General features: G+C 43.3%; 1 protein-coding gene across 1 annotated transcript in view; it reads right to left on the reverse strand.

Moving 5' to 3' along the window:
- Positions 1 to 13,071: 13,071 nt before the first annotated feature.
- TMEM154 (transmembrane protein 154) overlaps positions 13,072 to 27,020 on the reverse strand; it is an 86,218-nt gene continuing 72,269 nt past the window's right edge. Inside the window, exon 6 of the mRNA XM_069242691.1 lies at positions 13,072 to 16,738. Within this exon, the coding sequence (XP_069098792.1) occupies positions 16,723 to 16,738 (16 nt within the window). The 3' untranslated portion in view covers positions 13,072 to 16,722. The remainder of the gene's footprint in view (positions 16,739 to 27,020) is intronic.

Below are 27,020 nucleotides of genomic sequence, written 5' to 3' on the forward strand. Positions count from 1 at the left end.
TTGGGGGGACGCTGGGTGGAAGGAAATTTGAGGCTCCTCTCAGATTCCAGAACTTTCTGTCATCGAAATGTGAGGAAAACTTGTTTTTTTAGCCACTTTTTGAGGTTTGCAAAGGATTCTGGGTAACAGAACCTGGTCAGAGCCCCGCGAGTCACCCCATCTTGGATTCCCCTAGGTCTCTAGTTTTCAAAAATGTACAGGTTTGGTAGGTTTCCCTAGGTGCCGGCTGAGCTAGAGGCCAAAATCTACAGGTAGGCACTTTGCAAAAAACAGCTCTGTTTTCTGTGATGTGTCCACGTTGTGTTTTGGGGCATTTCCTGTCGCGGGCGCTAGGCCTACCCACACAAGTGAGGTATCATTTTTATCGGGAGACTTGGGTGGACGCTGGGTGGAAGGAAATTTGAGGCTCCTCTCAGATTCCAGAACTTTCTGTCATCGAAATGTGAGGAAAACTTGTTTTTTTAGCCACTTTTTGAGGTTTGCAAAGGATTCTGGGTAACAGAACCTGGTCAGAGCCCCGCGAGTCACCCCATCTTGGATTCCCCTAGGTCTCTAGTTTTCAAAAATGTACAGGTTTGGTAGGTTTCCCTAGGTGCCGGCTGAGCTAGAGGCCAAAATCTACAGGAAGGCACTTTGCAAAAAACAGCTCTGTTTTCTGTGATGTGTCCACGTTGTGTTTTGGGGCATTTCCTGTCGCGGGCGCTAGGCCTACCCACACAAGTGAGGTATCATTTTTATCGGGAGACTTGGGGGGACGCTGGGTGGAAGGAAATTTGAGGCTCCTCTCAGATTCCAGAACTTTCTGTCATCGAAATGTGAGGAAAACTTGTTTTTTTAGCCACTTTTTGAGGTTTGCAAAGGATTCTGGGTAACAGAACCTGGTCAGAGCCCCGCGAGTCACCCCATCTTGGATTCCCCTAGGTCTCTAGTTTTCAAAAATGTACAGGTTTGGTAGGTTTCCCTAGGTGCCGGCTGAGCTAGAGGCCAAAATCTACATGTAGGCACTTTGCAAAAAACAGCTCTGTTTTCTGTGATGTGTCCACGTTGTGTTTTGGGGCATTTCCTGTCACGGGCGCTAGGCCTACCCACACAAGTGAGGTATCATTTTTATCGGGAGACTTGGGGGGACGCTGGGTGGAAGGAAATTTGAGGCTCCTCTCAGATTCCAGAACTTTCTGTCATCGAAATGTGAGGAAAACTTGTTTTTTTAGCCACTTTTTGAGGTTTGCAAAGGATTCTGGGTAACAGAACCTGGTCAGAGCCCCGCGAGTCACCCCATCTTGGATTCCCCTAGGTCTCTAGTTTTCAAAAATGTACAGGTTTGGTAGGTTTCCCTAGGTGCCGGCTGAGCTAGAGGCCAAAATCTACATGTAGGCACTTTGCAAAAAACAGCTCTGTTTTCTGTGATGTGTCCACGTTGTGTTTTGGGGCATTTCCTGTCACGGGCGCTAGGCCTACCCACACAAGTGAGGTATCATTTTTATCGGGAGACTTGGGGGGACGCTGGGTGGAAGGAAATTTGAGGCTCCTCTCAGATTCCAGAACTTTCTGTCATCGAAATGTGAGGAAAACTTGTTTTTTTAGCCACTTTTTGAGGTTTGCAAAGGATTCTGGGTAACAGAACCTGGTCAGAGCCCCGCGAGTCACCCCATCTTGGATTCCCCTAGGTCTCTAGTTTTCAAAAATGTACAGGTTTGGTAGGTTTCCCTATGTGCCGGCTGAGCTAGAGGCCATAATCTACAGGTAGGCACTTTGCAAAAAACAGCTCTGTATTTTGTCAAAAAATGGGATGTGTCCACGTTGTGTTTTGGGGCATTTCCTGTCGCGGGCGCTAGGCCTACCCACACAAGTGAGGTATCATTTTTATCGGGAGACTTGGGGGAACATAGAATAGCAAAACAAGTGTTATTGCCCCTTATCTTTCTCTACATTTTTTCCTTCCAAATATAAGAGAGTGTGTAAAAAAGACGTCTATTTGAGAAATGCCCTGCAATTCACATGCTAGTATGGGCACCTCGGAATTCAGAGATGTGCAAATAACCACTGCTCCTCAAAACCTTATCTTGATCCCATTTTGGAAATGCAAAGGTTTTCTTGATACCTCTTTTTCACTCTTGATATTTCAGCAAATGAATTGCTGTATACCCAGTATAGAATGAAAACCAACTGCAGGGTGCACCTCATTTATTGGCTCTGGGTACCTAGGGTTCTTGATGAACCTATAAGCCCTTTATATCCCCGCAACCAGAAGAGTCCAGCAGACAAAACGGTATATTGCTTTCAGAAATCTGACATCGCAGGAAAAAGTTACAGAGTAAAACATAAAGAAAAATGGCTGTTGTTTTCAGCTCAATTTCAATATTTTTTTATTTCAGCTGTTATTTTCTGTAGGAAAACCTTGTAGGATCTACACAAATGACCCCTTGCTGAATTCAGAATTTTGTCTAGTTTTCAGAAATGTTTAGCTTTCCGGGATCCAGCATTGGTTTCACACCCATTCCTGTCACTAACTGGAAGGAGGTTGAAAGCACCAAAAATAGTAAAAATGGGGTATGTCCCAGTAAAATGCCAAATTTGTGTTGGAAAATGTGGTTTTCCGATTCAAGTCTGCCCGTTCCTGAAAGGTGGGAAGATAGTGATTTCAGCACCAGAAACCCTTTGTTGATGGCATTTTCAGGGAAAAAACCACAAGCCTTCTTCGGCTGCCCTTTTTTCCCATTTTTTTGGAAAAAACGAAATTTTCACTGTATTTTGGCTATTTTCTTGGTCTCCTCCAGGGGAAACCACAAACTCTGGGTACCATTAGAATCCCTAGGATGTTGGAAAAAAAGGACGCAAATTTGGCGTGGTTAGCTTATGTGGACAAAAAGTTATGAAGCCCTAAGCGCGAACTACCCCAAATAGCCAAAAAAGGGCTCAGCACTGGGGGGGAAAAGGCCCAGCAGCTAAGAGGTTAAGACTCTTGTCAAAAAGTCAATAATATTTTAGAAGCACGGTTTCCTCTTCTTTTGGGGTACCTCACCAAAAGTGTCAGGTAATTGTCTCAAGTTTTTCTTATCCGTTGATGTCCTGTACAGGGGAATCATGGAATTTCTTTGAAATCTATTTTTGGAGATCTCTGTCTGATTGTGTCATGAGAGATAATTTTGTTTCTTTTTTTACGGGGATTATGAAACCAACGCTTCCTCCCTCACTATAAGGTCAATACTGTCTCAGAATTGATGAAATTCACCCGGTGGCATATTATTCCAGAGCTTTAAAATCTGCTGAAATCAACTACACCATTGTCTTCTACCCATTTTCTGAAACTTGGAAAAGTTGTTGAAACTTTGTAAAATGTCTGGAAAGCAGCTGATAGGTTGAAGTTCATCACCTAGTCTGGATAAAGCGTCCATTTTCCCATGGTTAATTCCTAGTCTGTAAGTGACTTCTTGGTCAAACCTAGAAAATAACAAAAACCACCTGACATGTTCAGGGTTCATGTATTTTATGGATTTAAGATACCCTAAGTTCTTGGAGTCAGTTGAGATGGTAATATGATACCGAGCTCCTTCTAAATAATGTATCAAATGGGAGAGGACTTCCTTCATTGCCAGGAGTTCACTGTCATAAATGGTGTAGTTGATTCCAACAGCTGTAGGTTCTTGAATAATATGCCACTGGGTGAATTCCATCACTTTTAGGATCTTTCTGTGACAGAATTGCCACTATAGTGAAGGTCAGTTTCCTTGATGAAGGGCAAATTACATTCCAGATGTCTGAGAATGGGTACATTTGTAAATGCTTCCTTATGGGGTATCAAGATAGTCTCTTGTTCTTTACCCAAGTGAAAAAGAACATCTTTTTGGGTGAGCTTTAAAATGGGACATACAATCTATGTAAAGTGATGAATGAAATGCTGACAGAAATTGAAGAACCCGAACAAACTCTGAACTTCTTTGTTGATTCATGGTGAAGGGCCAATTACATACCACCTTATGTTTTGGAAACGCGTCCTTTGGGTAGGTCTGCAGGCGGGGACTAGCTAGAAAACTGTAACTATTATCACTCTCACAGAGCTTTTCTTTTGGGACCCATGTGCGGGACGGTGTAAGCTTTGGGGTTCCACACTCTGGTCTAAGACAAGGCACCCTGGGCGAGTGTGGTTTGTTTCTCGATAGGCAATTCCCACCCATATTTTATCTCCTAACTTGAGCAGTTAGCTTTTTTGCACTATTCAATATTTTGCTTTCTGTTCTTTCATTGATGATTTTTATGAAAATGCTTACCATGTTGCCATGTTGCACGAGCATTTTCATTGACACATAAGACAAGTAAGGGGTGGTAGATGTATTGTGCCTCATTATTACTCATTTACCCACCTTATCATCGGAGATTGTATGTATGGGATTTCAATGTGTGCATCATCATTACACAGCGCCATATTGTCCATTCACCAAACTCAGGGTGTATTCTTTGAGCATATATTTGGGTTGATAATTATATACCTATTTAGATACTATGCCAGTCCCATGGTACATTTGTTCCTATGGAGGCTTGTCCCTAATTGAGGATGGTAAGCAGTGATGCTTTAGTATGTTTACTTCCACTGAGCATGACAGCACTTTGAACACTGAGTGCCATGTCACTTTATATATACATTACACTTTGTTGTATGTATTTGGATCCCAACTTTAGTTGGTCAACGTTTTGTGTTTCTTTTTCCACAGGTCTCCTTCTACATTTGACTATTTCACATGTAGATTTTTTGAGTAAGTGACTTGAGTGTCTGTGTATACATTTTCAGACACAATGTTATCTTCTACTGTAGTTTAGGAGAAGTGTTTTTTTTTTGTGTTTGGTCCTGATGAAGCGCCACTTGATCCGTATGGACTTTTTAGGCGCGAAACATGTTGACCTGTTGCAGTGGTTGAAGGTAGTTCCTTCAACCATGTCTGTGTTTTTGCAGGTAGAGTGGCTGAGCATTATCTCTTTTCCACTCCCGAGTATACTTTTAACCTTGACCAAGACCCTTCCTCGATCAATAAATTGTAGGTTTTTTGTAGGGTTTTGAGTCAATTTTATCCCTTTTTTCTCTCCTGCTCTCTATTTGTCTGTAGGTTAACATTTCTCCCTACACACTTTAAACCATGGTACGGATTACCAGTGAAGATCTCCGGCAAAGAGCCCCCTTTTTGGGGGGCCCGTCAGACATTCCAGAGCCAGTCTGACGAGGAGCAAGCCCTATGATGAAGCATGACATCCAATGGATGTGTGAGGTCATTTGCTTCTAGATATAGAAGTGCCTAGTGGATTTCTTACCTTTGCTTGAACAGTGTATTCTTGTGTGTTAGCATCATTATTAGGGAGGCTGTACACTGAATCATTAATCTCCCTTTCCCTCATAAGATTGTATAGGTTAGCACAGCGGCTCAGCTGTGGGACTTGATTTCCTTTTATTAATTGTAGTTTACAGGCTCTGAGATGGATGAGTTCCAAGGCTTGAGTTTTGAAGATGACATGGTTTCTGTCACACTCCAAACCCCCTCCATCCTTGGTAGTGATGGGTCTAGCCCCTCAGGGAGCCTCAAGGAAGACTGGGATAAGTTGTCCTCATTAAAATGGGACCTTATTAAGACAATATTGCATGGAACCTTCATAACAGAATATCTTCGGGCCAATATTGCCCGAATGGCTTGATTGTGATTAACGTGGCAAGAATCTTTTTTACAAGATTTGATCTTTAGCAAGGATTGGGCCAAGATTGCTTGGAAATGCACCAGAGACTGGTTAGTCATTATTGATACATCTAAAAGAATAGCTGACTCTATTATAATTCAAATCAATTTGGCACAAAGTACATTAAAAGCTACGGTGTCTTTGTCAGCCTTCAAGAGACGGTTAGCCGAAATCAATACTGAGTTGAATGAAACAAAAGAATATTTGACTGAACAAAAGATTACCAAACTACAAAAGGATATAAATAAATTCAGCAGAGAGAAGGTGTATCCTTACATTAAAGAAGACTATGAGGCTGATACTCAATCACGCTCTTCAGAGGAGTTGGTTTCTTCTTTTACTAAACCGCGTGCTTACAGCAGTAGTTCCTTCTCAGATGGTTGGAGCACTGATGAAGGCATACCACAACCCTATGACAATTTACCCCAATTTCCGGTACACCAACCCCTACCATGGCAACCCCTATACCCTTTCTACAAACAACGCCCAATGATGCCTTACGTGCCTTTTTTAGCCGGGGCAGAGGAAGAGGCAGGTGCAGGGGAAGAGGCAGACATGTACACTGGGCAAGGGAAGAACCACAGATGGTGACCAGGAGCCAGGGCAAAAACCAGCCAGTGAGAACTTAGTTATTAACCTGTCTTCTAGACCACTCTCTACAGACAAAATCAATGCCTTGAACAAAGGACTGGGTTTTGTGCTAACCCCCAAAGAAGACTTCTTTCGACTTAACTGTGAACTTTCCCAATTTTTTTAGAAAGATCCGGTTACACTTCTTTTTTAAGTATAGACCTGGCGAGTCACTGAAGGAGGACTTAAAAATCCATCCTCTGTTGTGCCTCCAACTGCAGTCATACCCTGTGAGTTGCTTGCATTTGAAAAAGCAGTAATGACTGATGTGAGCAAACTACGCCCAAAACATGCCTTTGTTAACGTTCCCACCAAACAATGGAATGCACTTAAACCATTGGCATCAGACCAACCTATTGTAATAAAACCAGCAGATAAGGGTGGTGCGATTGTTGTTATGCACTCACAGGAATATAGACAGGAATGCATATGTCTCTTAAGTGATTGCCCCTATTTCAAGAGACCCTACAGAGAGATTACAAACACAGATACGTACTATGATCCATGAAGTACAAACCAATGAATAGATATCCCATAGGGAGGCTGAGTTTTTGGAAACGTCCCAACCTCGTACCCCTTACTTTTACTGCCTCCCTAAGATTCATACGGGGAGACTACCACCTCCGGGACGTCCCATTGCCTCAGGTATAGGGTTGTTTTTGGAACCCCTTTCCACTTTTGGTGACTATTTTTTGCAACCAATTGTGAGAGAGTCCTCCACATTCTTGAAAGACACTAAAGATGTCCTGAATTTGATTGAACCTATCAATGCCACTGAGGAGGTACATGCACTCACAAAGCCTTGATGTTGAAACCGTATATACCAACATACCCCAGGAGGCCACACTACGGGTGGTTGAAGATGCTCTCATGGACAGGATATGGACTTCACCCACTCCAGTCCATTTTGTTATGCAATGTGCTACTATAGCCTTGACTGAAAATTTCTTTCAATTTGAAGATCAACTTTATCATCACATATGCGGTACATCTATGGGTAGTACCTTTTCTCCCAGTTTGGCCTGCTTGTACATGTATGATTTTGAACAACGCTTCATACTTCATAGTGCCAATCCTTTCTATGGCAATATCAGACTATGGTGTCAATATATCAACAATATCCTGATTGTGTGGCAGGGTCAGACACAAAATGTTGATTCCTTTACTACTTGGATCAATGAACTTGATCCTTTTTTTCAGTTTACTTCAACTGTCTCTTTAACTAAAATTGCTTTTTTGGACCTCATGAGTACTATTAATCAGGACAAATTGGAAACTTGTACTTATCAAAAGACCACAGATCGCAATAGTTTATTGCTGTATGAGAGTCACCATCCAAAAGCACTACGGGATAACTTACCATATGGGCATTTTTTGCGACTACGTCACAATTGCAGTAACGTTTCAACTTTTGATACGCAAGCTAATGATCTCTCGGCGAAGCTGCACCAAAGACGTCACCAATGTCACGTAATCAATACAGCCCGTAAACGGGCACGGAACAACCATGGAGAGGCATTGTTGACAACTGAACCTAAGGAGACTGACATTCGTCTTACTTGTGTCTCTTTATACACTCCACTGTCTAATACCATAAAAAACACACCCGTCCAACTATGATCTACACAGAACCTAAGCAGACTACACTTTGGCATCTTCCTCCTATATCGGTTCATTATCCATGCGGTAATTGTAATGTATGTGCACTTACTAAAAGAGTTGATGTCCTGGATCTGGAACCCATTGGGGCATGGCGTCTTGTGAAACATACTAATTGCAATACCCATAATCGTATTTATATGATTACTTGTCCTGTGGCTTATGGTATATCGGAATGACTACGAGACCAGTTAAGGTCAGGATCAATGAACACCGTAGCAACATCAGATGTGGTCACTTTACTACCAAACTGAGCGTCCACTATCTTGATACGAGCCACACTCCAGATGATATGTGATGGGTAGTTTTAGATTCCATCAAGTACATATCTAATGGATCTAAGTCCCTTTTGGAAAAAGAGCAATGTTAGGTGTTTAAATTGGGTACCCATATCCGTGGATTGAAAGATGACTGCCATGGATGAGCTTCCCCATTAATACTTAATGGGTCTGATGTCCTGGGTATCCTTAGTCCCATTCAATTTGTATCCATTAACACACCATACGTCAGGGGTACCACCTCTTTTTTTCTTCTGCTCATGACTTCGTTGCCAGCTTATCCCTGTGTGATACTCCATAAATTGTACACACGTTCCCCCTTGTAATGAGATAGGGATGGAGGCCCTTCCATGTCCTTTCACACTACCACATTTCCTTCTTGTTTTACTGATCATTTTTCAGATTTTTCCCTTTTTAAGACAAAATTCAGCTTATGCTGACTGCAAGCCTTTCCCTGATCTTGGCTAGACTTAGCAAACTAGAAATGGCTGTGTCAGATCTTGCAGCTCTTTGTGCCAATCATTGACCTCCAAGTCAAACTACCTCTGAGGTGGCTCCTAGGTTATCGAGGGAACATCAGAAACCTGTAGGGTCCCTTGGTATACTGCAGGCGAGCCAATATTTACCTTTACCATCCTCTCTTAACCCCTCAGCTGGTATGACATCTTGTGAAAGGGAAACTGCCAAGACCAGAGGGAAACAATTTGGGTTCACCTCCTGGGGAAATGGAACTCAACCAAGTGAACTTGTTGTGCCGGCCCCTTGCTCGCCATTTGGCTCATCGAAGCCAAATCTTGATCTCCCACCTGGGTGCTGCCCCTATGTTGATATGTTGACCGATGTTACAGCTTTAGCCTCCACAGCAAGCGAAACTACTGCACAGGTGAAGAACAAACTCTGCCATTGGCTGTTCCAACACACGGACTTTAAGAATCATGAACATAGGGACATCCTTTTTGTAAGAAGGGTTGGGTATATTGGTGCATATGCTAAATCAAAAAATGGGGACTGTATTGTAATTAACTGTAGATATCTCAACTCTTGCTGAGAGGCTAATTTGCCATGGAACTAGGATGGACAGAAGGAGCGATAATATTGGTATTAGTATTGTTCCCTTAGGGTTCTTATACAAGTATCTAATTCCCTTGCATTTGAACATATCTACTGTGAGCGTTCCCAGACAAAAATGGGTCAGCTAATACATTAATTATTTTAATGTTCCTGTGTGTGATAGGTATCAGCTACTCTCAGATCTCAATAGGTTGGATTCACTACTAGAAAATGATTACCTCCAATTAGAGTCAGTTCCTGAAAAATGTATTCAAGATCATCCCGCTAGAGTTTTTGAAGGTAATTGTGAGGTTGGTGTTGACAGCAAGGTATACCCAAGACTTAGTGAACTCAAACTATTAAATTCCCCACAGAGCGTGACTCCTCCCATTTTCTCAACTACATCTCCTATTGATCCTGACTGTGTGAGCCCTAATACTTCTATTAATGAGCAGCTGCACTTCCCTACACAATTTCATGAGGTGGATGTAGCCCCAACTGATTCTGAGTCCCCCATCCAGTTAGTGTTGTGGAATGTTGCTGCTTTAAAAGGAAAAATAGCGGACCCTGAGTGGGGTGCTTTTATCAGAAAACATGACATAATTCTCCTACAAGAAATTTGGGCAGTGGATAAATCACATACTCTGTAAACTGTAAGTTTATTAGTCAATTAAAACCATAAACTATTATATAGCTTGCATAAGCACACCGCTGATAAAAGCAAATTACAAAGGTACAATCAACAATTTAAAACAGAACAATTTTTTTAAACTTCCAGGCTCCTTGTCCAAAGTCCTTGATACCTCCATTAATATAAACCAAAAGATCTAAGCACCAGTCATAATTGTGGGCTATGGTATTTCCCTTTACTATTGGAGTCACATTATTGGTACACTTGCTGCTCCCTACCAACTCAACTAGTTACACCAAAACGTACACTGTTAGTCGTCCAAGCCACATAATGCATAGTCATAATACCATGTGCATAGCTTAAATGCTACTCGAATTTTAGCATTGAAGTTACACCATCCAAAGGAGGACGGCTGTCAGTGGGCCTTTTAATATTGCTAAAGAATACTATGGACCTGAGGATTAGAAAGTTGGATATTAACAGCCCTAACATACTGGGACTATCCCTAAGGGGAAGCAAGGCCCCCTGGGTTCACCCTTTGAATGTTTATAATCGTTCTGTACCATGCAATAAATAATAAACTATATTGGTTTTGTTAGCCCACTTTCTTGATAAGAGAACAGAAAGATACCCGCTCATAGTTGCGGGAGACTTTAACACAACTTTTCAGCCCCTTGAGGGCTTAGGGTTTGTCCACGGTGTAGCAGATGAAACTGGAGGGATTGCTATTTTAGAGAGCGAACCCATAGTATCGTGTCCAGAGGTAGCTACACAGTTACTGTTCATTATGTTGAATCATGGCATGCATACATGTAACATGAGGTTCCCATCTGATGTAAGGTGTGCCCCTACTTTTGCCCGAGGGACTACATCAAGCAAAATTGATTATGTTTTGTTGCTATTCTTAACTTTTCATCTGCGTACCTTGAAGATGTATACATATTGTCAAAGCACATATATGTGGATATAGTAAAACTTAGCTTACCTGTAGAAACAAACCTTCACAATATTTTTTACCTTGATATTCTTGACACGATATTTTGTCCCATGATATTTTTGTTTCCGATATTCTGTTTAAACACCCCAAAATAAATACAAAGGCCTTCCTTTTTTCTCTGATTCTTCTCACCCATAGATAGCATTCTACAAATATCCCCCACTTACATGGCTTTGTCGTTTGAACTTATGTTTTCTTTTACAGCTTCTTCAGAGACAGGAACAGATATCCTTGCTGTAATCTGTCAGTATTCCCTTCTGTGGGTTTGTTGTCCATCAATTTGTAATGTGAGGTCACTAAGTGCAGTAGTTGATGTATGTCTATTAAACACTAAAGAAAAAGCCTCATTTAGATCTTTACAAAGATCTTGGTAGAAGACCACTGCTGCAGACGTACGTGTCCAGGCTACCTCTGCAATTAACTGCTAGAAATGGCTGGTATGGGCCACAAGATCCCCATATTCTCCTTGCCATTTTGAAAGAATAGAAAAGCAGCATGTACAGTCACCTTTGTTTGTCTTTTACCAAAAAATCTAAAACCTGCTGCACAAATGTTCCAAAGCTCAACAACAGAGAGCATTTATTCAAAATCAAGGCAGTCACCCGTGCTAAAGTGTCTTTGCTCAAGTAAAGTAATATAACATTTACCCTAGCCTAAACAGTTGCAAATTATTGAAGGTTTGCCATAAAGAACATAATACATTGAGCCATAGATTCTTGGATAAGATACTCCCTGCTGTATCCGGGGTGGTATTTCTTCTAGGAGAAGCAGTGGGATTGAGCCTTCCTCTCCTGGATGTGCTTCTCCAGGAAAAATGTGCGGTCTTGATGAGCAACTTAAAAATCATCTTGGATTTTACTCATCGTGTGTGGCATTGCCCACAGGAAACAACCCTTACACTCCATGGGGTCTGGCAATCTGTCATGAACACTCATTCGAGAGTGGATGTTGATGTTGATGTCAATGCTCCGTCTGCCGCAAGAGGTCAACCCTTGTACTGGGTCAAATATCTTAAGGAAGACCCAGGCTAAGCGGGAAATGGAGCAAGAAGAGAAAAAGGCACAATCTCCTGCAGGCTGGTATTTTGCAAACCCAGAATGGATCCCTGGCCAAACTGGGAACATTGAGGTCTCCACCTATGGGTGAAGGAACACAACTTACTATAAGTTTAACACAATAGCACAGAAATTAGACTTAAAGGTAACAAGTGCAAGCAGAAAGGACACTGTAACCGTAATCCCACTCAGGAGCAGAAGATACATTAATAGAGAGAAGGCCTGGACAAGGAGACACACTGACATGAGGGTAACAAAGCAGGTAAGCATATAAAGAAGGTAGGGAAACTAGAATACCATAGGGCACTGACAGGTGAAAAAATAAAGGTGAAGGGATGGAGCAAGCTGAGTGCAAACTGAAGCGAATGATGATGAGTCACAACAACCGCTTTTGCAGGAAAAAAGAACTCTCTACAAATGGGGTTTAAATCCATGGTTTGCCACCATTGACCCAGAAGTGTGCCTGATTGTGTTGGCCCTCTAATGGCCCCGGCTGTGCATGTGGATCTGTGAAAAGCAGTTTTATGGGTACGCGTGTGTATTTTTCACTGTCCAACTCTCTTCCAAGTTCCCAGTCTTCTGTGTCCTAACCTGCCTTGGAACCTGACATCTCATTAGACCTAATGGCAGATATAGAATTTTTCAACGAGCTAATATGCATAAATAAAGAAATGTTAATATCAACAGATTATCCATTCATATCTAAGAGAAATATATGAAAGTGCTAGGTTGTAACAACAGAACCTAAGAACACTGCCAAGACATGTATGAGAAAACGTTCGGAGTATAGAATCAAATAAAGCAAAATGTTTGGAGTAAAACAACCCTAAATAAAAAAACAAGTTAAAAGTAAATATTACAGCATTTGATATGTGCAAAACCATCACAAACTTTGGAAGTTATTAATCCAGAAACAAATAATAGTTTATGTTACAGAAACAGCGACTGGGTTATATAACAGTCAGCAAAATCCCAAAATTAACATTTTGGATGGCAAGATACTAGGTTTCAGACATGTTGAACCTAACCACTAAAATAGTTGTTACACGCACATTTTTTCAAGGTATTGTTGCTATTTTATTTGGAAAACAAGTGAATAAGCTGGATATTTTCCCAACTGAATAAAAATGTCATTACATACACAGATATTAAGAACAATATCCAATGTATTCAGTGTATTTTTTTTGTACAATTAAATAACAATATTATATTACATTTCTTATCTTGCTCTATGGAATGATAAAAACTTTGGGGGTCTGACACTTTAGCACTTGCATTTTCATCATCATCTTTGCAACAGGTATGTACTTCATGATAAAATTGCTTTATCACTGAACAAGTATGCATGCCTCACAGCTCCCTGTGAAATTATAGTGTTGAAAATATCTCATGTTAAATAAAACATGCACCACAAAGTATTTTTAAAGATTTCTCTACAAAGTCAGACCTTTACCCAGGGCGTCACCTCTAGCCTGAGCATGAAAGCAGCACCAGAATTGCTGGAGAGTCTGTTTGGTGTCCCAGAACGCACATTTTTTCAAGGTATTGTTGCTATTTTATTTGGAAAACAAGTGAATAAGCTGGATTTTTTCCCAAATGAATAAAAATGTCATTACATACACAGATATTAAGAACAATATCCAATGTATTCAGTGTATTTTTTTTTGTACAATTAAATAACAATATTATATAACATTTCTTATCTTGCTCTATAGAATGATAAAAACTTTGGCAGTCTGACACTTTAGCACTTGCATTTTCATCATCATTTTTGCAACAGGTATGTACTTCGTGATAGAATTGCTTTATCACTGAACAAGTATGCATGCCTCAGAGCTCCCTGTGCAATTATAGTGTTGAAAATATCTCATGTTAAATAAAACACGTACCACAAAGTATTTTTAAAGATTTCTCTACAAAGTCAGACCTTTACCCAGGGTGGCTCCTCTAGCCTGAGCATGAAAGCAGCACCAGAATTGCTGGAGAGTCTTTTTGGTGTCCCAGAACGCTGGGACACCAGAACGGGAAAGGAGGACGAGCGAGGCGGCAGGAGAGGACGGCGGAGGCTACAAACTGTAGGTCGTTTTTTTTTTACATTTATTTACCCCGTCGTCCCCTTCGTCTCCTGCTGCCCATCCTCTTGATATTTGCGGCAGCCGCCGCTGCCTTTACCTACATTAAATTCTTTAGGCACAAGTGTATAACTCAGTCTCTTGCCTTATTTTGCTCTGAGTACCGTTTTTTGCAATGTTGCTACCGATGTTCTTTATATAAAAACTTCTCTTTATATAGTGCTTCAGAACGGATTGCCATTGCCAAGCACTGTACATAACAGAAGGTACTACTGCCTTAACTCTGGCTGTGTATTATGCCTTTCTGTCAAAGATGTTTCCTGCCTATCTTCCCTCCACCTGTTTCTCTATGCAACATCTACATTTCTGAGATTTTGTCCAGATAGTTTGTTTTAAACAAATTTCTCTAAAGCAGGATCTGTCTCTTTCTTCAATAAGGGCTCAGGTCTTCCCAATCATGCACAGTTATTGCATAAAACTGAAGTACCATTGAGAACTCAAATGAAAGTGCCTGTACACGTAATGGATTGTGAGTAGATCCTCATGGCACTAAATGGTGTGATTGCACCTATTATCCGACTACCATCACAGGCTTATTCTAACAAACCTTCCTTAGCTCCCAAAGAGTTAAGTCAGATTCATACCACAGTGCATGCTACATTTTTTTTAACCTTTGGACAAGAATCAGATGATGTGGGAGTGACTGGAAATTATGCATTGTAGTTTTTAGTTAATGATTTGCATAGATTTCAGAATTTTAGGAGGTCACTTAATGATTCCCCAGAATAAACATGAAAATCTATTCAGATGTTAGATTTCTTTGTTCAAGATAGCTCTGTGAGGTAAGCGCTTGCTGCTGACATCTTGCGAGGGGAGCTTGAACCCAGAGGTAGCCACTTCTCCTTTTTCTTTCAATGGGAAATATATCAAGTCCATTTAGTTCAGTATTAGTAAGACTAGTTATTTACAGTGCTTTGATGTGGCATTACGGTGGCAGTGCATTTGACATAAGAAACAGGTACTGTTCCAGCCTCCTTTAAATATGCTGCTGATCAGGCAATCCACAAGACTTGATGAGGAGCATTAATCCCTTCCCATGCACTTCCTGCAGATGTATGGGTATTTGTGAGTTTTTCACACCCAACTTCAGCACTTATTTCAGTCTTGGAAAATATTGTACTATCAGCCCCATATTAAACAGGACGATCAAATTTAGTGAAAGATGCTGAGCCTTTTGGGGGGGATTTAGGATTCTAGCACATTTTCCAAAGCCATGAGTATTTGTCTGCTGCTCCCTTGAGGTTGCTTCTCAGTTTGGTTGTCCTCTGAGCCCATCAACCTTTTGAAAGAGGCAACTGACTCACTGATCCCCAGCTTTCTAGATATTTTCATGCATCCCGTGTGGTGGTCAGATAGCTGTTTCTACTGTCTTTGGGGCGCTTTATGCATTAGCTTGTGATCCTTTGGTAGTGGTCTGTTTTGCTCAAGTCTCTTTTTCCTGTTATATTTGTTTACAATAAACATGAATGCAGCATTATCTTTGCCAGATGGCTCCTGCCCACAATGTAACGATTAAAGGGCGTCAGTGACAAAGTCTGGGTGACTATATAGGATCACATACCTTTTAAATCTTGATCTCTATATATTCTGCTATCTACCCATCTTTCTGCTTTTGGCACTGCATGACTTTATGCTTGATCGTTTAACTCATACTGTAATGTCTGTTTTGGTCTAGGTTTTAACATCTTTGTTTAATTTTCTAGGAAGCCACCACAGTGTATGGACTGTGGCGGCAAGGAAGATCAGAATATGTGTAATCATGTTATAAGATGCTTCAAATTAGAAGTCAATAAAACCTCCCTTTCTCCAGAGGCTATGGTAACGGTTTACAACCCTTCAGGGACTAAGCACCATTTGTACTGTAAGTCCGCCTTTGTGGATCTTTTGTCATAACATTCCCATAATTACCGTGTAGATAATGGATGTAGACATCTAAAGATGTGTTTTGCCAGTGCTGTACCACACATGCTTCATTTCAATAAGGGTGCTTCAAAAAAATTTTTTTTCCTCTATTTTGATGGTGGAAATGCTATTTGTCGCAAATGTCTAAATGCAAGCTTCAAACACTGTTGGATCGTCAGTCCAAGCTTCCTGTATGCGTCTCTGTAGCCTCAGCTGAACAGCGGTTTTTAATAATAAAACATGAAATAATTACAGTAAAAGAAGGAGGCAGCAAAATAAGTGATGGAAATAGAAGAAAGTGGGGGTAAAGGTGAAACATGTACAGTAAAAATAAATATGAGGGTAATGTAAATCATAATTGTCCCCTTGCAGATAAGGGGCACTTTAGCTGACATAAACATCACCTTACAATCAGAAAACTAATTTCACGGGCTACCCTCAACAGACAGCATTGAAAGGCTAAGCCTGATGATGGACACGGCATCTCAGTGAACCTGGAAGTATTGTGGTTGAACGTTGATTCCTTTTCCTGTCATCACAGTAGCCATGCAGAACCACGTCAAGCATGTCGTCTGCATGGCAGCGCATGGTTTCTGGCGGCTTCGACTGCAGGAAATCCTGGGCTCCCTTCTGTCTGGTTTTCTGGCCAAAGACTCCATACCATTTCACCTCAGGAATTGTTGCAACTGTAAAAATACCAAACATTAACAGTTTTCTTGTGAGGCGTCCTCTGTCGAGACAATATAATTGCACTGTTTCTTGTTTTTCCCAATCTATATTTTCCTTTTTACATTTGTGAAATTACTACTAAAGTATTTTTCTGGGGAAAAGTGAGAATTTAGCCCAGAAAGGAGGTGACACTGTAGTTGTGAAAACAAGCAATTTACGCTCTAAATATGAATATTGCTGCATATAAAAGTTTACACCTCAGCAACTTTGTCATGCATATCTTTTTTAGCACATTTGTCAGGCATCAGCAACTTTACATTCACAGAAACGTGATACTAATTTATGCCTCACAGCGTGGCAGCAGTGATAGTCGCTCGACAAGGGTGTCATGACAGCGTAAGATCTAACTCTGACGTGAATGACTCATCTGATGTACTTCTACTGCTTCCAGAAGTAGGTGTACGCCAACAGAAATACTTACTTTAAAGATTTCTAAGTCTATCCTCTCTATGAACATGCACAGTGGCTAAATGACCACTATGGTAGTGCCATATTGAATCAATCAAAGCTAGTTGCTACAGTCCATGGATTATTCTTTTTCTGGGGAGACAATTTCTGCATCAAAACCCAAAGGTTGGTCCCAAATCAGTGAAAGAAAATCATCTCTTCAGAGGAAAAGGGATAAAGGTTTGAACACCTGGAATATTGTCTTCAGGCACCGGACCAGTTACTAGGAATCTTAACAGTTGTTGAGCAGAGGGAGGCCACTAGTCGTTTGAGCCACCCCTTACTATGGCAGTCATACATGTTTATTGGAGTGAGAGCTCAGAGAGACATTGTCTGCGTACTCCTCCTCATCAGAGGTGTGGATGGCAATGGTGTAACAGTGGCACCAGACCCAGAGATTCCAAGGGCCCACTTAACTCTGATTATCGCTGTATTTTACTACCCAACTGGCACACAGTAGGACTACTTTCTCCATTTGCACCAGGGCACAAGGCACCACTGCTACGCCACAGCTCCTCATTATTAACCCACTGTTTCTTCTGCTTTCTCCACTCTGCCAGTGGTACAGAAAATTGCCACAAGACTGCACAATTTTTACCCACCGACAGACCTTGCTTGACCTATATGTGCTCTCCAAGTCTGAGCATATTATTTTCCGGAATTCGGGATTTATGAAAAAGTGGCAGCACACTCATTGTTTTTCATATTGCACAGTTCCAACATATCTCTATGGGCTTTCAGGGGTTTTGAAGTAGTCGGCTGATGAAGGATAAAACAAAAAGAGAAACTTTAAAGTAAGCTTAACAACTTTAAATCCTGAATGGTGGAAATATATGTATCTAAAACCAACACAAACGTAATGTGTTTGATTTATAAAGCGTTTTCCATGAATCTCTTACTGATCTCAGTATTTTGTCATGGGTGGGGCATTCTTTCCAAACATGGGGAGGCCCTCTAAAGGACATCAGTACTTTTTTGGTCAATTCTATGGACAGTTTGTTGCACATTGGTTCTTTGAGCAACGGGCTAGTGGTGCAGTATATATACACGCATGCACAACAATGATAATATGCCTCCAAATGTTTGGAGACCTAGTTCAAAACTTTGAAAAAATACAGTGCTTGCACTAAAGGTACGCATGCACATTAGTGCATTTTTTCTGTGCGCTAGAGAGAAGGCCAAGCAACATCAAACTCAATGCTCGAAGCCCAGATGACAGTAGCACAACCACGGCTACTTGAAGTTAAAAACCATGTTTATAAATTGGGTGCGGAGGCCGATCTCAGATTTGTCTTTGAGAGGGACTGTATTTATAACAACATACATTCTGTGGCAGGCTGGCTTTAGCCAAAACTCATTCATTTCATCAGTAGCCCTGCATTAAGTTGTTGCTTACTACCATACAAAAGATAATTTCCCTTTTCTGTTGTGTTTCATATTTTTTTAAAAATGGCTTCTCTTCTTTGACTTAGGTGTGATTTTCTCATTTAACACGACACCCTTCACTTCACTCCAAACACTTTACTGGATTATTACTTTTTATTTTTCAGAAAGCATGTTTTTACATCTTCAGTCGACAGCTTGTTCTACTGGTACTCCGACAAACAAAAGGCATTTTTTTACCACCCAATTAGTTTTTATTTGCAAAACTGAGAATGGGTACAGCAATCAACATTTCCTGTTCTTTGAATGGGTACTGCAAACATTGAGATGGACATATTAAGACACGCGTGGTCACTGTAGTGTCCTTCTGGACACATGCTATTGTTTCCACCAGCTACTCTGTGAGGGCTGGCTTCCATGCTCACCCCACACCCATCCATCACAGGCAACACCAGTCAGGTGACCATGCCAATGAAAGGGGTAAGGCCCACATGCCCGAAGCCAGTCACCAGTCCACTATGTGTTTATGTGTATTATTTAGGTAGCATGTGGGGCCAGGGCCCACAACACAACTGTCACGTTCATGTTTGTAGGACACACCCGCTTAATATGAGCCACATCCTGAACCAGCCTGACTGCACACTAGCCACACTAATCTGGTAAACACCATTCCATGAAATCAACCATCAACATGGTCACAATTTGGACTGATCAAAGTCTGTCATTTGTCGACTTGCTAGAAGGGGCCTGTCCAAAGTGGAGTGGAGATGGAAAGTGACTACCGTGGTGAAATGCATGGAGCTCAGTTATGAGAGAAATGCTGTTCTGGTTTTGTAAATGTAAACACAGCACGAGTATGCAGAGAATAGCTGATATTTTTTGGGGAATCCTTCTTTGAGTCGCACCTTAAGTTTAGAATGGTGCATGTATGACTTCTTTCAAAATGTTGCAAACAGGGCTATGCCCTAGAATGCACTCGAGATTCAGCTGGAATAGCAGTTACTTCATCAGAGACACAAAGCAGTGCAATAATTACTCCCTTCTTTTCGCCAGTATCAAATATGTCCTCTTTTGGTTCACTTGTGAAGATGGCTAAATTTGTTTTGGGGGTGGAGTTAGCTGACTTAACGATGTCTACTTCTTGCAAAAGCTCTTAGTAGGAGGATAGCGACAACTGAGGGCTTTATAACTGTAATCCAAAAAAACGTGGGGGTGGGGGGTGCGGATGTGGAGTGGTCTGCACTTTAACTGAGTCCTGTGACACACAATTTCATAGGGTGGCAAACGGGTCCACAAAGGAATTGTGGGACTGTGGCATACCAAGACTGTAAGGATCTCGGTGGGGGCTAAGAAGGTCTTCCACACTCACAGAATACCTGTGGGTGAAGCTTTGATGTGGTGATAATGGCTTTAATCCCCAGTAGACAAGAAAGTGGTGGAACGAAATGTGCTGAGTACCCTCAGTCTCAGGCAAAAACATTTTCATTTATATCACATTAGCCATAAATCTGTAGGCAGAGGACCATAACTGACAAAAGAGAAAAACAGGAGGGGTGTACTCTTTGTGTCCTCTGAAACTATTTCATGACTGGTGGCTAGGACACCTCGGCGTTGTTTGTTTATGCTTCTACCCAGAGTTTACTGTGCCTTTATTGGGAGTCTTGTTAAATGGTAAGACATTTCCTTTTGCCAGCTATGAATGAAATACGTATTACAACCTTGCGATAGATACATTTACAATTTATTGTAGACTCCTACTGGAGGGTTAGACCCTCTTCGAGACTGTAGAGTTGTATTGTGTTGCCCTGAAGAAGGTGACGTTACATCGGCAAGAGTCCACTGAATTGTGATGTCCTGGTTATGCGATACTGAATATTAAAATGTGAAGTTTACAAGACTAATGGTCATGATCTACAAAGGTTAAGGGCTGTTTTTAATATGTTTGAGTGTCAGTATGAGTGTTGTATGAGAGAGGTTTCAGGGGTACGTTTTTAACGAGTAGACTATTATACATATTTTATTTAAATATATTTAATAATTCTCTCAGAAATATATCAATTTTGTGGGTATGATGGAATAATATGATTTTGTTAAATATTCAATAAAAAGTTCAATATAGATTTTTAGGTGTTTAACAAACATCGCATCCTTAGTCATCTGATAATAATTTGAACATGTTGTGGGGTTTTTCGTTTTGATTTGTGTATTCCAGGGCTGATCCATAAAAGTAGTGCAGAGGTCATTCACAACGTGCAAAAGCTTAAATCGGGGTTACTCTTGATGCAGCTGAAGTTTCAGTGAAGGAGAAATCGGACTTGGCAGCCATAGTTTACCAGATAGAACTCTTCCTGTCAAAGGCTGAAAGTCTCAAATAGGTGACCAGGTATTAAGAAAACAAGCAAAGTACAAAAGTAAAAGACAGCATTGCTGTAAGTACAATTTCACACAAATAGGGATAAAAAAAGAGTATGAAAATGAAACCACTAAACGACTGCTTCAATAGAAATAAAAGGTTTACTACCAGGACCTGGTAGCAGGAGGGATGTATCTAAGAAGAAATACTAGGGTGGATGGAATTTCTTAGCAGGTCCATCTTTGTGTTTAATCATGTCTGGAAGGTACATAACCAGTGTATGGCAGTGGTAAAGCACCCTGAGACAAATTACCATGGGCAGCTCCTCCATTAGGGTGGAGGAGCATCGTACCGCCCCCAGCAGTGGCAACTACAAACAGTGTTTATTGTCGTTTCCTTATAAAGGGCGGGGCCACGGAGGTGACGACCAGTGACAGCACTCCCCCTCAGAGCACATGTGTGTTTGGCCGGCCGTCTGGTGCTGGCCAAACACGCATGTGCATTAGGCTCACTCCAGCCCAGCAACACAGTTACCGGGCTGGAGAGAGCCTGCACAGGCTCCCAGTCTGCCTGGGAGTGTCCTGGCTTGGCTCTCCCAGCCAATCCTGATGCTGCTTTGAGCAGCGTCAGGACTGGCCACAGGGCAGGCTGGCAGCCTGTGCCTGCAACAGAGAATAAGCAGATGGAGTGCTGCGGCGAGCAAGGTACGTGTTTATTTTTTATTTCATTTTTATTCCTACCGGACCCCCCGCCCCCTCTCACGCCGCCTCACCCCTTCCGCGCAGCGCAAGCCGCGACTGCACATTATCATCGTGCTGGATCCCTCTTGCAGGGTGATGTTTTCTCAAACGGTTCTTATGTGGGAAGAGAGAGTACTCAAAGCAACTGCGGGATAGGGTGAGGTAGTGGGGTGTCTCTGTGTCCCCTTCAGGTTTCCACATGTTCTTGGTGGGCGCTCCTTATTCTAGTAGCAATTTATTTTCTCAGTTCAAGTTTCATATGTTCTTGTAATTTACCTTTCTTAAATCATTGCCATACCCGCCTCAAGATATTTGTGGTTGGCACAGACTACTGTGTGTCTAGCGACCATCAAATTGGAAAAGTACTGAACTGCTCCTGATGCCATTCAGCCCTACTTAAGAGCTTCACTGTGTCCTATTACTGAAGAACCCCTGCAGAATTGTCTGCTGTGGGTGATAAATCTTCACTCCCTGTTTACCAGAGCTACTGCGACACTACAGTTACCAAAAGAAATCGAAATTCAGGGTCCCCATGGTGCTAATGGAGCCAAGTAATTTAAACTATGAGGTTCATTCTGACTATGACCCTTCCCTAATCATATACATTTCCCCAGCCATTTTCAAGCGCTTCATCCTGTAGGCACAATTTGCAGCTGTAAAAGCTGCCACTAGGTGGCAGCAAAAGACAGCGCTGCAGCTTAGTTGATTTCCGATCTCTTTAAGTCAATCCTTTTGGAGGGTGTAATATTCCGTGACGGTCTAGTTACTTGGAGACCGGCCACAGAACACCGACCCGGAAGGAAAAAGGACTTCCGGGCCGGGCGCGAGAGAAAATAAAAATCGGAGCGCGGGAGTTGTTGGAAGTTACCCGCGACTCCAGTGCAGCACCGTACCTCGCGTGTGGGTTTGTTTTCTTTTGCCGCGCGCGATGCGAGGCATTCATCACAGAATATCACACTGGCGACAAGGGTGGTTTCTGGCACATCTGTTGACACGCGCTGGACGAGCGCTGTGGCATATGTATGCCAGACCACCCACGAGGACACCTGCTGATGCTATTTGGGCTACAGATAGTGAGACGGTGAGCCAGCTGCTCAGCCAAGTGGCCAGATAAAATGCAGGACACCCAGATTCGGGACCACATGCAGCGCAGGAATACCTGCTAGGATGAGGCAGAAGAGCGTGTCAAGACCCAAGTCAGAGAGATACACCGACACCAAACCCAGGAGGGAGAAGTAAGGAAAACATCACACTCCAGCACCTCACAAAGTGACACTGCGCCAACCAAAACGTCAACAGCTTGTGACAAACCACGACGTGAGTGCAGAAAGGGTGCACCACGACACAACAGACTGAGAGAGGTGAGCCTGAGACGACGAGCAAGCACGACGCATTCATTATGGCCGATGAACCAGCGCCCGCCAACCATCAACTGCCACAACACACAATGACAGGCGCACTACCGCCGTTCAGCGAGCTTGCGGATCCCGCCACAGTGTCACCTAGATGGAAGGTGTGGGTTAGGCGCCTGGAGAACTATTTTGTGGCCACCCGTGAGAAGGATGGAGAAGTCAAGAGGTTGTTGCTCCTACACTTTGTAGGTGACGAAATATATAAACTCTTCAGACACCTACCGAACACAGGTGCCCACAACGACTACGAGGCGGCCGTGAGGGCTTTGAATGCACACTTCTAAACCCAGATTTCGAAAGAATCGAAAGATTCAAACTACGGCAAGCAAGAAAGAGAGAAGAAGAGTCCATCGACCAGTTTTACGCTCGCCTCCGGGAACTGGCAAGTACGTGCACTGACGATGATCAACAGAAAGAGGTACAGGCACAAATAATACATGGATGCAGAAACAAGACTCTAAGAGGGCTAATACTGAGACAACCAAACATCACTCCGGAGGAGATATTGATCATGGCACGGTCCCATGATCTCTCGGTGGCGAGAGCAGCCGAGATGGACATGGCAATATCACACACGCCAGAGAGGACCCCGGTGGTCAAAACAGAATGTGCTGACGTAGTACAATCGTCGCAAACAAGGAGGAAAACTAGGACATATGCCCCCAACAAGTCAGGGGGACGATGTGAATACTGTGGGAGAGATGAACACAACCCAAGAGACTGTCTGGCGCAAGGGAGGACATGTTCCAACTGCAGAAAATGTAATCATTTCGCAGCTGTCTGCGAAGGAGGAGTGAGAGGAAGAGGATCAAGAGGGAGGCGTCCACCGACCAGAGCAGTCAAACAACTATCACTAGATGACCATATGACACGAAGGGCAAATTACCCATAGTTGCGCCATGCATTAGAGGACTCATCCCCAGGAGAAGACGAAGAGGACGAAGTATTTCTAATATCATTTACAAATGATTTAAAGAGGCACCGGCGACCTCAGCCCACGTGTATGATTGAAGTAGTAGGATCCCCGGTCAAAGCCCTCATAGACACAGGAGCCTCAGTCAATGTAATGGGAGTGCAACAATATCGTCGCCTCCAATCCCGTCCACCCTTGGCACCATCAAGCACCAAAATATTCACCTACGGGAGTCGCACGCCTCTACCGCTAAAAGGACGCATGGCAGTAACAGTGCAGGCGGAGAGAAGAACGATAGACACTACATTCCATGGGGTCGACAGAGAGGCGGACACTCCGCTTGGCAGTCAAGCGGCAGAGGAGCTGGATCTGGTGACGTTTGCAAGAAGTATACGGTCGTGCCAAATCGACGACATGCTAAAAGAATTCCCAGAACTATTTGCAGGCCTTGGCTGCCTTAAAGCCGCCCGATCAAGCTACATATTGACAAGGCTGTGAAGCCGGTTGCACTACGACACCGGCGAATACTGTTTCATTTAAGACCACTAGTAGAACAAGAACTGGCCAACCTTGAAGAACAGGGAGACATCGAAAAGGTATCCGGCCCCACCCCCTGGGTATCCCCCATGGTGATTGCGGAGAAGCCGAAACAACCAGGAAAAATTCGCCTCTGCATCAACATGAGGTTGCCCAACCAGGCCATTAAGCGTGAAAGGCATATTACACCAACTATAGACGATATAAATAGCCGATTTAAACGGACCTAGGTGGTTTTCCAAATTAGACCTAAACGCTGGATATCACCAATTCCGACTGGCGGAGGAAAGCAGGTACATCACCACGTTTTCGACACGCCTTGGGCTGATAAGGTACAAGCGCCTAAGTTTCGGCGTGTCATCGGCGGCGGAGGTATTCCAGGATGCCATTCGACAAACCTTGTCAGGCTTACAAGGCGTAATGAACGTAAGCGACGATATACTGATATACTCTGCAACGGCCGAAGACCACCATCGGCAGGTGAGAGACACTCTCAAAAGATTGTCGGAACATGGTCTTACTCTCCATCGAGACAAGTGTGTTTTCTTCCAGACAGAAATAGAATTTTTCGGATATGTCTTCAACCAGGAACGCATCCAAGTAGATCCCCGAAAATTTAGCGCCATCAGAAAAGCCCCTGCCCCAAAAACTGTGACTGAAGTGAGGAGTTTCTTGGGAATGGTAACATATTGTGGCAGATTCATCCCAAGACTGGCCATGCTGTCAGAACCACTCCGAGCCCTCATGAAAGCGGATGCACCGTGGGCATGGGGGAACCGAGAAGAAGAAGCGTTCCAAGAACTCAAAAAGGCTCTCCTGTGTGACACTACGATGGCATATTTTGACCCAGTGAAGAAGACCGAACTGACTGTTGATGCGAGCCCAGTAGGCCTCGGGGCAGTGCTAGCCCAAGAAAGTGAACCAGGTCGGTGAGCTCCCTTAGCATACGCCAGTAAAGCCTTGACGCCAACAGAGCAACGTTACTCCCAGACCGAGAGGGAAGCCCTGGCAATCAAGTAGGCGTGCGGGCATTTCCACCTATACCTCCACTTTCCGAGTGGTCACAGACCATCAACCACTTGTCCCCCTGTTCAGGGGGAGTGCACCACATCCACCTCCGCGGATCGAAAGATGGGCCATCCAGTTGCAACACTATGGCATGGAGGTGGTGTACCAACCAGGGGCCAAGAACCCCGCAGACTTCCTGTCTCGGCACCCTCCAGACCAAACTCAAGTCCCTAATCAAGATGAGGCAGCCACTGTCCCAAAACACTCAGCACGAAGGAGATCTCAGAAGCGATCCTTGAAGATGCGGTGCTGCTGCGCGTGAAGCAGGTGCTGGAAGGGGGGTCATGGCACCAGTTCCTCCGGAACACGGATCAGTGGACCCCAGCTGAGCGGGAGCATCTAACAAAATTATGGCGAGTTCGGAATGAGCTAAGCTCGACAGCAGATGGCCTTCTTCTTCGGGGGCACCGGCTCGTAATACCCAGCCAACTACAACATCGTGTGATCCTACTAGCCCATGGAGGACATCAAGGAATGACAAAAATGAAGGCGCCTATGCGAGAAAAGGTGTGGTTCCCTGGACTCGAAGAGGAAGTGGACCAATGCGTGCGACAATGCCCAGCATGTCAGTTAACCGCTAGCCCCGAAGCACCAGCCCCAATCCTGACAGAAGAAGCCTGTACCAAACAATGGGCCCAGGTCAGTCTGGACTTTGGAAGTTTTCCGGACGGCAGGACCACCCTGGCGCTCATGGATGGGTATTCTAAGTATCCCATCGTTGAGGTCATCGCATGAGCAGAGGAAAGCGGGCCAGGACAAGAGACATTTGAATCGGTGACCAGGTGATCGTTAAAGATCGGAAGCCTGGATGGAAATTCCGCACACCCTATGAACCTGGGGGTATGGACAGTGATGAGGGTGTCCGGGACCATGGTGGCAGCAGAGAAAGGGAGTGATCAAGTGACACAAAACACCTCGTGGTTTAATAAAGCAATGTTTGGGGAGACTTCCGGTGATCAGGAAGTGGAGGATCAATTCCCTGACTGTTCAGCCACCGAGAGCCCTGAACAAGATCGTGAGAGTGAACTGCCACCGGCGGCTGGACCAATCGGTTTGAGGCAACTGGTGAGTGCCGCCCCAGCGACCCAGGGAGGGGAGGCCAGATCCCAGATGGGGAGGTACAATTTGAGGCCCAATCCGCCACCCAGCCAGAAGCTAAAAGACTTTGTGTGCAGAACAACTTTTGATCCAACTTGAGGTGGGTTGTAATATTCCATGACGGTGTAGTTACTTGGATACAGGCCACGGAACACCTACCCGGAAGGAAAAAGGACTTAAGGGACAGGCACGAGAAAAAATAAAAATCAGAGCGCTGGAGTTGTTGGAAGTTACCCGCGACTCCAGTGCAGCACCATACCTCGCGTGTGTGTTTGTTTTCTTTTGCTG

The sequence above is a fragment of the Pleurodeles waltl genome, chromosome 1_2 (assembly GCF_031143425.1).
Source record: "Pleurodeles waltl isolate 20211129_DDA chromosome 1_2, aPleWal1.hap1.20221129, whole genome shotgun sequence".
In the NCBI taxonomy this organism is placed as follows: Eukaryota; Metazoa; Chordata; class Amphibia; order Caudata; family Salamandridae; genus Pleurodeles; species Pleurodeles waltl.